Genomic DNA, 12,711 nt, shown 5'->3' with positions numbered 1-12,711 from the left:
GCAGTCTGGGTTCATCAGAAACCATACCTGGACTTGTGAGTTTTCTTTTCTTGGGTAGACACACCTGATAGGAGACCATTAGGAGATGCTAGGTGCCACGCACACAGAGTCTGGGTGGCAAACAGCAGAGGCCTCAGTGGGTCATGCTGCCCAGCTGAGGTATGCCCATTGCCCTTTGAGCCCGTATTCCACTGGTGGTGGACTAGCGAGTTGTGGCACACCCTGAGTTGAGGTGTACTGTACTTTGAAGCACATGCGTGTACTTCAGCTCGGTTCAGTGAACCCTACTTGAACCTGTGTTCCTGTGGGTCCCTCTGTTCCCCTCCTTGCTGTGTCCCGACACTGCCTGTCCTGAGGAACTGTCACAGGGATACACTGTTCTGACTGAGTGCTGATAGCCCCACTGGCTGCTGAGTCCTTAAAACCTGACCGAGGAACTGAGGTTTTCATTTTAACTATAATTAATTCAAATTTGAATTGCTACAGGTGGCAGGAACCATATTGGATAGAGTAGATCTAGAAGATAACCTTTGTATTTTATTTTTTTTAAGGAAAAGAACTTTCAAGAGAAATTAAGCATCACTTTCGGTCCTGATTTTTCTACTGAGGGGTGGAGGGTACCATGTCCAATTATAAGCCAAAGGACCTCGAGGAAGCAGTGAACTGTAGGTTCCAAGCCATCTGAGCACCAGGGTTTCTCTCTAAGTCCTACTGAGTGCAAGGACTGTTCTGCCTCTGACCGTGGGAAGACCAGTGTGGCTCCTTCTCATGCCGTCCAGTGTTGTGTATCTTTGCATACATGTGAGCCACTGCCCGGACTGAAGCTTTTTTTTTTTTTTTGTATGCTATTCTGTCGTTCATTTCAAGTGATGATTTTGGTAGGGGAAAAAAGTAATGCTGGCAGTAGAGAAAACCCTTGAAGCAGGGGTAATTCGTGTGTCCTCGGCAGGGTCTGTGACAATGAGGGCTTTGGAGCCTGCCTGTCACGTTAATTGTATATTATTAGAGGCCATTAATCTGAGGATTATTAACAAGATGGAGTCTTAGGCAGTTGCCTTGCTGTGGAAAACTAATCTAAGATCAGCGATGTGCTAAAGGAGGCTAAGTTACTTGCTCCCAGGCATCCAAGGCAGGGGGTGTGGAATCTTTGCTTTCTGGGGCCCCAGTCTTCATTGTGGAGACAGAAGGGTGTGGCCGTCAGGAGGGCAGGGTGCCAGCTCCTTTTCAATATATTTCAAATCCTCTGAAGTTTCAAGTTCCAGGGATTTAGAGGTAAAGAGTTTCTTTTAAATTTAGTTTTCTTGTGGTGCTGGGCATTGAGCTCTGTCACTGAGCTGTGTGCCAGCCTCCCAGAAGTCCTGGCTGCCTAGAACCCCAATAGTTGTACCTCGTTATTGCTGTTGAAGACATCACCTTCTTCTGCCTGAGTGCTGATGATGGGGCCTCATTTCATCTTCTCTTTCCATTCAGAAGATAATTCTGGAGATAATTCTATCCCTTGGTGATATTTCTTTGACCAGGCAATCTGTCACCATACCCTGATGGTTACACTCTATGCAGAGAGCTAGAGGTTGATACTTCTGTCTTTGTCTGCAGTGGGGATGCTGCAAGACTCTGCAGCCGTGTCCCATCCAAGCCACTCCAGCCTTTGGCTGAGCTTTTGGAGCTTTTCAAGTTAGGGAGTTGCTTACACAGGCCCAACTGTGGAGATGTTGGCTAGGGCCAAGGCACAGGGACACACTGGACTCTCCTTTCCTTACTTCTTTAACCTCAAAGGAAGGAAGTCCCACTGGGTTTGGAGAGAAAACTGGCAGATAGGGAGATAACTCTGCAGGTAAATAAATGTGCACACTGCACAAACTTGGTAATTCGAGTTTGATCCCTGGAACAGTTGTTTTTAAAAAGTCAGATGTGGGGTTGGAGAGATGGCTCAGTGGTTAAGAGTACTGACTGCTCTTTCAGAGGTCCTGAATTCAATTCCCAGCAATCCCATGGTGGCTTACAGCCATGTAAAATGTGATCTGATGTATACCTGGCATGCAGGTATACATGCAAATAGAACACCATGTACATAATAAATCTTTTTTTTTTTTAAAGTCAGATGTGGAGATGTATTGAAGTGCATCTCTTATTGCAGAGCTCTAGCCTAGAGTACCCAACACAGTGACATAGGCAAAACAGACCCCGTCTTAACAAGGTGGAAGGAGAGACCCAAACCCCGAGAAGCTGTCCCCTGACTCTATATGTATCCACACCCATGCACATACAGCATAAATAAACATGTATTTAAGGCAGGACAACAGAGGAACCACAAAGAAATGAGAGCCTGGTCACAGGCTCCTCAGCAGGAGAGCACAGTGAAGCAGGAAGCGGCTGCCAGCCTCCAGCCATGGATGTCAGTTGAGTGAAAGGGCTTGGCATCCGCACAGGTCAGGACATACATGGGAGCAGTATGGAGTGGATGAGGGTGTCAGTGAAGCTGATGTGAACTCTTTAAAGGAATGGCATCTGCCTACTGCAGTATAAGGGCTAGTTAAGCACGTCTTGGAAAGCACACGAGGCACAGGCCATGTATTCTGGAAGGTGGACAGGGCCTATTGTTCCAGTTTCGCCCACAGGCTTTGTACACAGTGGGCACCAGTACAGAGTACAGAATAGCGTTGCCTGTGGTCTTTCTGTCTCCCCTTAACCCCCACTCACGTGCAGCCTTGGGAAGCAGACTCCACATTCAGAAAGTGCTTGGTGCCAGGATGTGATGGTGTACATTTTTAATCCCAGCACTTGTGAGGCAGAGGCAGGAGGATCTCCGTCAATTTGAGTCCAGTCTGGTCTACAGAGTGAGTTCCTAGACAGCCAGAGCTGTTACACAGAGAAATCCTATCTCGAAGAACCAAAACAATAAAAATAAACAATAAAAAATATGTGTTCTGTAGTCAAGAGGACTGCCCTGGAGCTGGACAGCCTCAGGCTTGTTCGCTTGCTCTCTTTCTTCTTTGAAGAGGTACATGCCAGCTGCCCCCATGGCTGTGATAGGAATTCACTCTGGCTTTGCTGACCTCTGGCTCAGATCTGACCCCTGACATGGCTCTCAGGAACACTCCGTCAATGGAGTCAGCTGGAGTCGTTGGATTTTAGGTTTGGAGAAGGTGAAATCACAGCATTGGGAGCTTAGAAGAGCAGCACCCTGGGGGACGGGTTGGCCATGTGCTTGATCTTGCCCTGAAGTCCAGGTGAGAGTGTGGGTCGTCAGGCCAGCCAGTCTAGCCTTTCCCAAGGTGTGAGACTGTCCTCCAACCCAGTGTTGGCCTCAGTATGGAGAAGCATGCACGCCTGCCCTGCACCTCTAAGCTTCACTGTCTAGAACAAGCCTCTGGCATGGGAAGAGTCAGGAGGGGACCCTTCTGAGCTCACACAGTGTTGGCACACAGCAGACAATAGGGGCCCCTGCAGAGCCCGCCGCTAGGCAGGGTGGCCCAGGGTGGTCTAGGAGAAAGCAAGGGACTGTGGGCAGAGGCTGACAGGCAGTTCATCCTATGTATGTGGAGCCTGTCCATGACAATGGCTACATTCTGCTAAGGGAGAGTCATGTTTCCTTCTTCCTAAAATCCCATAGCTTCTGTGTGTACTGATGCAGTGTCATCCACTCGTTATGGCCTTGGCCTCCCTATCTTAGGGGCTGGGGTGTGTGTGAGTGGGTACCTGGGTAAATAAGTATAAATAGTTTTCCTTCTGATATGTGACTGGATTATTTTCCAGTTGATTTCAAGCCTTGGCCCCAAGTGGCCCACAGATCAAAAAAAGATAAGGGTCAGTTACAAGGTTGAGCTCATTCTCCGTTGCCATAGCAACTGACCTCAGGCAACCCTCCAAGGACTACACCCAGCTCCCCAGGTGATATTTTTACTGTCCACGCCATCAATCCCAGGCCTTTCAAAACTCAGACTGCCTAATTGTCAGGGCTCTGTTTTGAAGAGGCTCTGGGTCCCTGTGGGGCCCCAGTTCAGGCTGCCAGAGCTCATTTATAGGCCCTCCTGAAACATCGGGGGAGTGACGATGGGTCCCTCCTGGCCAGACAGGCCTAGAAAAGTGCCTTTGGGGAAGATGAGGGGTCAGCCCATCCTCCAGGATTAATTAGGATATTGTGAACCCAAGGAGAGGGTGGCAGTGGGGATGCCAAGAAGCCACCGAGTCTTCCTGACTGGTGTGGGGTGTCAAGGGGGCACATAGCACCAAGTCCTGGGGCAGCCTGGCTACTGGTGATGCCGGGAGGGCTGCAGGCAGCCGTGGTCGCCTGTTCATGGGGTTCGCAGTATCTCCCTCTGCAGTAAATCGCTCCGCACATTAGCTGCTATGGGCAGAATGCAACTTTAGATAACATCTTGCCTTTTAAAGCTGTGCCCTGTGCTCTGGTCAGCAGTCTCAGGGCCTTCGGCGGTTGTCAGCTTTCAGTACAAGCCCGGAACACCAGAGCACTCTCCAAGTCCATCTTGTCTTTGGGCCTGGAGCTGAGCTTGAGTTTCTGCTGCCAGGGGCTGTTGGGTAGGGGTCCTGGGGACTGCCAGGGTCCAGGGTCTCCTCTGTGTGCCCCCGGTTTGACCCTTTTCATCATCTCACCCCGCCACCCCCAGGGCGGCGTTTGTGCTCACCTGCCCTCTTGTCTTCTGCCCAGGACCTTTGTTCCTGGATGGCAACAAAGGACTGACTCCCATCAGCCCCTCTCCTGTCTCCTGTTCTAGTCTACTGCTGTTATTTATTGGGAGGGGGAGGCCCCCCCCAATACACACACTTCCTGCCTCCTCATTTACTCAGGACTGAAGCACCAGGGTCCTTCCTTATCTCTGTGGGTGGAGGTTTGGGGTTGTGTTTGGACCTGGTCTGGCAGACCTCAGGGCCTCCTTTTGGCCTGCTGTTTGGGGCAGGCTGTGGGCTCAGGCGTGGGTTCAGGCCTGACACTGTGGAGTAAGCCCGCAGGGTTCTTTTTTTGGTAACTAACGAATGGCTTCAAGGACCACATTCCCTTGCATTTCCTCTACTTGCAGCCATGCTGTCCCAAGGGTGATGTCACCATCCCCACATTGTCACTGTCTTTCCCTCATTGGGAAAAGTCCTCGGCCCTCTTGCCAACCCTGAACTAGTGCTAGCAAGGAGCCTAACTAACTCAGCCGTGGCTTTGTTTTCTTCCTTTTGCCTGGACCACTCAACCCTCCTCGTCAGCATCTGAAAAAACCCAACCTCCAGGATGAGGGTCAAGGCCATGCTGTACTCACTTGAAATCAGCCTGTTTGCCTGGCACGCACCTCCAGTTTGAGTCCTGAGGATGCTGCTTGTTGTACTGAACCACTGCTGACTTCACTGTCCTAGGCACCGGAGGGCAGGTGTTTGGCTTTTGGCCTCTTTTTGTCCTGGGATCTGAATGTCACTGTCAGCTTGTCACAAAAACTGATTAAGGAACACAGGGTGTCTTGCTGGCTCTGGTGACCAAGTCTTATGTTTTTAATCTTATGTTTTCTAAGGCTAGTGTGCTCACTGAGAGGAGGAGGAATGGAGGGGATCACCTCTCCCAAGGTCCCTCTCCTCTGGGGTCAGTTGAAGGAGCTGAGAGAAACAGCTGTGATTCTGAGAAGATCCAAAGATTAAATATAAGATCAGTGTGTTAGGGAGTTCCCACAGGCATGTGACAGCACTTCCCAGAACCTTCTCTGATTTTCTCCTCCATTGTATGCATTGTTTCTTGCTGACCTGTGGTTGCAAGCTATCAGGCACCCCACACACCCACCCAACCCTGTGTGTGACCCAGCATCCAGGCGCATAGCCTTGTGTGGTAGTGAGCGCCTCCAAGGGCTATAAAGGATACAGCCTGCCCTGGTTTAGTGAGAGGTGTCTCCTGAGGCCTCTTCAAGGGAGGTCTATCTGAGTGCAATGAGAAGAGGGAATTATGGACATTTGGGAATTGCTTCAAGGAGGCCAGAAGTCCTGTGGCAGATGTAGTCTGCTTGCCTGCCTTACAGAAACCCTGCGATTATTCTTTCCAGATTCTAGTAAAAATATAAGCACAAAGAGGTTAAGTGAATCACACAAATATGAATGGTAAGTGATGGTGGTACTGGGCTCAAAGCCAAGCATTTCCCTTCCTGACTTGCACATCCTTTATTACCAAGTGACTAGTTGTGCCTCCTATCGACACAAGATAGTAGCAACTCCCTTTCTAAAGAGGGACACACATTAATGGCAACAGTAGCTTTTCCAATGGAGTCTCTGCCAACAGATCTAGATCAGGCAATATGTCTGGAGCAGGTCTGCTCAGCTCAGTGGAGTCCAAGAACAATGCCCTGTCCACTCCCTCCACAGCGGCTGCTTCTCCGTCCCACGCAGCAAATTATGGCCTCTGAGAGTGTGCTTGGCCTGCCTTTGACATCAGCAGGGCCCACTGGGGTCTCAGCTCTCTCTCCTCCTTGTTTCCCCCAAGACCTGTATGGAAATAAGTATGTGTCTGCCGCGGATCAAATGCTTTTGGAGACAAAAGTCAGTGCCGAGGACATTACAGGGAACTATCATCTCTGCACGATGTTCTTCCACAAAGCCCTCAGCTCCTCTTTTGGGTGACACAGTTTCAGCCTGAAAGGTTCCAGTGAGCTGACTTGATTTCAAGCAAAAGCACATCTTTTTTTTTTTTTTTTTTTTTTTTTTTTAAGAAACGAAGTATAAAATTAACACTTATTATTCCTGAGCAGAGGAGGGAAAAAAGAAAAACAAGGGCTCTGGAAGCTTCATGCTTGCTGGCTTGATGTCTGATACACTGTAACTTTTATTTGTTTGTTTGTTTGTTTTAACTGTCTTAGAGGCAGGCTCTTGCTATGTAACCCAGGCTGGCCTTGACCTCACAGCGGTCCTCCTGAGTGCTGGGATTCAGATGTATACCACCATGCCCTGCTTATTTTCACTTAAAAAAAAAAAATTCTACAAAATCAATAGATTCCCTGGGCCAGCATGACTCACAGGGAGCAGGAGGCAGATCTGAATTTCAGGGCTGAGATCTGCATTTCACTTTACAAACGAGCGGGGCTGTGTAACTCACTTGAGGTGTGTAGGCCTCTCTTATGGATGCCTGTCATGCGCTATAAAAAAGAATAGGGAGGATGGAAGTGATCTTGAGTCTTAACTCACTAAGTCCCCCAGCTCCCACACTGGGGCGGAGAGGCCTGGGAGCTCCCAGACAGCTTTGTCATTCTGCTGTGAGGTGTAGCAAGCTCTATGTGATCTTATATAATTCACAAAAGTGATTCTCAGAGGGTGCCACTGTCTTGGGACAGAAGGAGAGGCTGCTGGAGCCTGGGGTGGTGAGAGTGATGGCAGCAGGGTGTGCTGGGCTTGCCGACAGTGGGTCGTGAGCACCAGGCTTGCCAGCCCAGCCAGCAGCGTTTGTCACACTAACTAGGACAGTCCCTCACTGCCTCCTGGCCCTCCCCATTTCTGGGCTGGCTTTCTAGGCAGAGGTGCACTTGATGGGCACCCCAGGGAGTGCAGCCCACCCTGCCATAGGGAGGAGCCCGGTCTGTGAAGACTAGCAAATCAAAAGCCAAGCTGAGGGAAAGACATTCCTAGGTCTGAGGGAACCCCCAGGCTCTTTGTTGTCCCCTCACACTTGGATTTTCTGCATATGTTCCCCCCCTTCCCCAGGTCTGACTCTTCTAAGCACTTGGGGGAGATAGAGGGAAGGGTCCCAGACAGACAGTTGTCTGTCTGCTGGGCTTTTTGATCTAATTAGCCCGGAACCTCACTTTGACACAGGTTTGGGCTGTGATTTGTCAGCCGTTTAGGACCCGCAAGCGGCTGGCGGCTCAGGGCCGCCTGACTGTGCACATATTTATGAACGCGGATGCTGGGCGGAGCTGCCTCTGAGTCAGGGGGGAGCAGCTGATGAATTGCTCAGCGCTCACGAAACGGAAAGTGACTGTCAGACATGATTTCTCTGATTTATAAGTTGCAGGAGCCTTCTTTGTCCTCTCAGTGTTTGTGTGTCAGACAGCTCCAGCCCCGTTCACAGCCAAGTGGTGAAAGGCTCTGTTTGGAGTCAAAGCAGTCAGCCATCCCTCATCGCTGCTGTAGAGCCAGCTCTAGCCAAACAGGGACAGAGGCCCAGCCGGGCGCCTCTCCTCGGGACTGCTTCCCAAACCCCCACCCTCGCCCCTATAGGTGGCCTGTGCCTAGGGATAGATAAGACAGCAAAGAAGCATCCTTGCCCAAGGGTGCTGGGACTGGAAAGTCCTGGATTCTGGAACATCGAGATGAAGCTGCTCGTGGGTGAGGTGGGGGTGGGAGTGGTTCACAGACATGTGATAAGCTTTGTACCCTGCACAGAGCAACACCCCAATCTCAGTAAGTGACCTCATTCTCTGAACCCATTCCTTCTTCCTGGAAATCCCATTTCCTAGTGAGCAGTGCTACTTCTGAAACCCTGCTTGCTGCAAACCTCTGCAGAAACCTCTCACAGCGAGCCATCCACATCGGCATAGGAAAGCCACACAGAAATGTGGTTCTCATCCACTCTTGTGTGCATTCATTCATCCATACACCGGGCTCCGAGAAGCGTTGTTGGTGTAGTTGGGGGGAGTGCGGGGCATGTTGGGGGGTCTTTGGAGGCAGCCCCTACACTTGAAGTCATCTCTAATTACAATGAGTGTCTCCCATGGGAAGTGGAGGAGGTGCGTGGGGCTTTTGTGGCAAGCGTACTGAGCCTGCCCTGTGTCCCCAAACTTGTCAATGAGTCTCTTTTCCGCTAGTGTAAAGGGAAGATCTGCTCGCATTTCTGCCGGGTGCACGTGGCCTAGTTGCTGGGGCTCTAGGGACATGACAAAAACCCGGCAGATTCCAGCCACTGGGCTATGTGGGGCAGGCCCACCTGCACATACAAATGTGCAGTTCAGCCGTGGGGCGCCCAGGGTATGGGGGATGAGCTGGGCCAGGGGAATGAGAGCCTGCTGTCCCAGCATTCCTGCCAGGGCCTGGGGACCCAGGGACTCGCCAGGAGGCTCAGCCCATCTGTGTCTGTGGCTTGCCACCAGCCGAGCCCCTCTGCTACCTAATTCTTGCCTTTGAGGGCAAATCAGAGCACCTGGCACCTTTGGTGAGCCCAGTTTCCCCTGGGAGCCAAGGGAGGGCTGTGTCCTTGGCTGTCCCAGATTGCATTTTTGCCAAAACAGCCATGCCCAGCAGTAAACACTAATTGAGCACTGGCTGTGTGCTGTGTGCTCTTCTGTATGAATTCATTCATTAATTCACACCTTGACTATAGGAGGAGGACAGTACTGAGGGCTTCTAAGAGAGGATACTGAGGCACAGTGAGGTGCAGGATGCCTACTCTGGCTGCCATGAGACTCAAGTAAGGGAGCCCACACCTTCTCTGACCACTGGGCTGAAAGCATGGATCTCAGCTCAGGGCCAGCAAGTGAGCAGGCATGGCATGGCCCTCAACTCATTCTCCTCTCTGGGCACCACTGAGTAAAGGCTTAGGTGTTGAAGCATTTCCCAGGTGGGACCATTTGTTCGGGTAGGAAGCCAACCAAGGAATCTGCCCATTCATAGGCATAGGCAACTGTTCCCACAAAAGAAACAACTTGCTTGTGCAACTTTCTTGGGTCTCATCAAAGTCCCTCACCCACTTTGTCCTATTCTGTCCCTCTCTGGACCCTCCCTTCTGGAATAACCCCTCACACCCAGCTTTCCAGCCGACAGTCCCTGCCTCCCACCCCCACTGGAATGAGGGAAAGACATTATTTGTTATTCTCCAAAGAATGCATAGCTCATTCTAGCCAGTTCCTGGCAGATCACACACACACACACACACACACACTCAATGAATATTCTATTGGCGTTTTAAAGACCTGGTTACTCCCTTCACCATTGAGTACCCAGTATGCCCCCCTTTCCACAGGGTTTCAGAAGTCAGGCTGTTGAACATGGCTTGTGACCAGAGGAGAAACCATGACCAGCATGTCAGAATCCTACATCTAAACCCAAGCCCTGCCTTCTGCAAGTCAGAGCTGGGCCATCAATTCATGTGATCAGAGATGCAGGGTGACCTCCTGCTGGTATAGGGTGTTCTAGGGCTGATGTGGGGTAACATGGGGCATCATGGGTCTGGTTCAGGGTGGTGTCCTGGGGCTGGTGTGGGGTGTCACAGGACTGGTGCAGGGTGTCTTGATGCTGGTTGCTCCTGTGTGTGTCTCACTGAAGTTATTACTTTCCCTTGCAGAGGAAGGCATTAACCATGAGTGTAAGCTGTGCAACCAGATGTTCGACTCCCCAGCCAAGCTCCTCTGTCACCTCATCGAGCACAGCTTCGAGGGCATGGGTGGTACTTTCAAGTGTCCCGTGTGCTTCACAGGTATGGTACCCATGTGGACATGACTAGAATGCATGATAGTGGGGAAGATCCTGCCCTGTATCATGGCTGGAGCCCAGCCTCTCAGCCCCCTTCCCTGTTGAAAACCTGTCTCCCTGCATACAGAGCTGACCCGCAGCCCTCCTGTCCCTTCTTCTTGGGCAGCTTGGGGGACAACTTTCCTGTCCCTCCTCTTCTTGCAGCTGAGTGGCTGTTCACTCCAGCCCTGGCATCTCTGTTGCAGTTGGTCCAGGCCTCTATGCTCTGTGGAGCCAGGAGCTCCATCCAGCATCAGTGGGGCTGCTCTGTCTACTTTCCACTTGCAGCCCTGGAGCCCCCTGTCCCAGCCAGGCTTGAGCCAAGCAGCTTGAGGGCAGCTTTGTTGGCCATGTCTCCAGCCCCCAGGCTGGCTGCCAGCCCCGGCAAGTTAGCGGCTGTCCCGGCCTGAGGCACATCTCGGGGGGCTTTGCTGGCCCCCTCCTGCTGCCCAGATGGCAGCCGGTGTGCACAGGGAGCTGGGCTCTCCTGGCCTCCCTGACATCTGTTGTCTACCACTGTGGGAAGCCCACCCCAGGGGGGTGCCTGGCAGGAGGCAATCTCTGAAGTGCTTATGTCCCAGACACACAGCTGCTTTGGGTGACCTCCTGGGTGTGCCCCTGGGCTAGGCTGTCCTGGGGACTGCTGCCACTGGGATAGGAAGCCACTACTGTGACCTGTCATGACACACATGTGTATGCATGTGCCTCTGGGGTCCCAAATGCCCTGGAACACCCTGGTCCTTCCCTCCTTCCCCCCAACTCAGGATCCCCTGCCCATCTGTTAGCATCACATGCAAAAATGCAGACAGTAACCCTGACAACAGGAACAGTGATTCTTAGGGTTGATTCACTGCTTGGTACCAGGCACTGTGCTATGTTGACCTAATTCCAATCTTATTTCGGCAACACACTTGCAGTGGAACCTTGGACAAGTCATTTAATGTTCCTGGAGCCTTGATTCTCTTCCCTCGTCAGAATGGGATATCAAAAATGTCTGCTCTGCAGTGTGGAGGCATTTGAGTGATGGAGTTTACATTCACCTTCTTGAACCAAGCACAACTTTGTTTTTTTAGACACTTATTTGCCCATATGATCCTCCTAGATAACCAGTGAAGTGTTTACTATAGTCAACTCTAGTGTTTAAAGGAAGGTCCAGAGCCCAGAGAGTCTGTCTTTCCCAAGTTTGCACAGCTATTAAGTGGCAAACTTAGCTTATATACTTCAAAGTCTCCTGATAAGGGACTAATGTTCCCAGAAGTAGTCCTTGGCCAACACTACCCATGTGTGGGTGATCCCTGCCTGGGAGAAGTGGTGGGGCTGAGGCTGGCCTCTGACTGTTATATCTGTGTGTGCAGTCTTCGTCCAGGCCAACAAGCTGCAGCAGCATATCTTTGCCGTGCATGGGCAGGAGGACAAAATCTACGACTGCTCGCAGTGCCCACAGAAGTTTTTCTTCCAGACAGAGTTGCAGGTGAGTGTGCTAGTCCCTGTGCACCAGCAGCTGCCCTCTTGACTGGCTGGCATAGTGTGTACCAGCCTGTGTATTCGTGGGGCAGGCTGAGTCTGGAGCAGGAAGACTCCATCTCATACCCATCATGCTTCCTAGTGGGCCCCTTTCTTCTACTCCCCACTCAGGTCATCTTATAGTATTTGGCTGGGTTTGGCATTGTGGCTGGTAGCCTGTGTGGCTCATGCTGCCTGAATTCAGCTCTGCCCAGGCAATTGGAATGTAAGAAGTAGTAGATGTCTCTTGGCTCCAGCTCAGAGGAAGAACAGTAAGTACGGAAGCTAGTGCGGCCCTCAGATGGTTGCAGGGGTCTTCACCAGTTTCCTTAACCCTCCAGAGTCTGCCATAGCCAAGGGATCCTCATGCAGAGCGCCACTGGATGGACACCTGCAGCCCTGCCCTTTCATCCCATGGGCTTCCTCTCCTTGCTTGGTATGGGTTTTCTGAAGATCTGGATCTGGATCCAGAACTTTCTGTCCCACTGGTTTTTCCAGGGAATTTCTATTTCATGAAAAAGTACATGCCCACCAGAAACACCCACGAGCTCACACAAGTCACGCCCTGTAATAGCATTACTATGTAAGGGCCGGTTCCCACGCTTGTGCCATCATTGACACTGGCAGTGCATACACCAAGGGATGGCGCATTCATTCAGCTTAGCACTGCAGTCCCAGAGACTGTACTGCCATCCACTGGAACGAAGCCACATGGATGCTCAGAAACACTGCCCACTGGGGAGTCACTGCTATCAGTAGCCGTGAGGAGGTCAGTTTGCAGCAGGCGTG

General features: G+C 51.4%; 1 protein-coding gene across 3 annotated transcripts in view; it reads left to right on the top strand.

The window, feature by feature from the left end:
- Window positions 1-12,711, top strand: part of Znf423 (zinc finger protein 423) — a 292,447-nt gene that overhangs the window by 256,603 nt on the left and 23,133 nt on the right. For all 3 annotated transcript variants that reach the window (XM_051195068.1, XM_051195070.1, XM_051195069.1), the window contains 2 exons: window positions 10,253-10,384; window positions 11,775-11,890. In XM_051195068.1, coding sequence (XP_051051025.1) covers window positions 10,253-10,384; window positions 11,775-11,890 — 248 coding nt within the window. The remainder of the gene's footprint in view (window positions 1-10,252; window positions 10,385-11,774; window positions 11,891-12,711) is intronic.

This window comes from Phodopus roborovskii, unplaced genomic scaffold (assembly GCF_943737965.1).
Source record: "Phodopus roborovskii unplaced genomic scaffold, PHOROB, whole genome shotgun sequence".
In the NCBI taxonomy this organism is placed as follows: Eukaryota; Metazoa; Chordata; class Mammalia; order Rodentia; family Cricetidae; genus Phodopus; species Phodopus roborovskii.
This window is presented reverse-complemented; position numbering and strand designations above follow the sequence as displayed.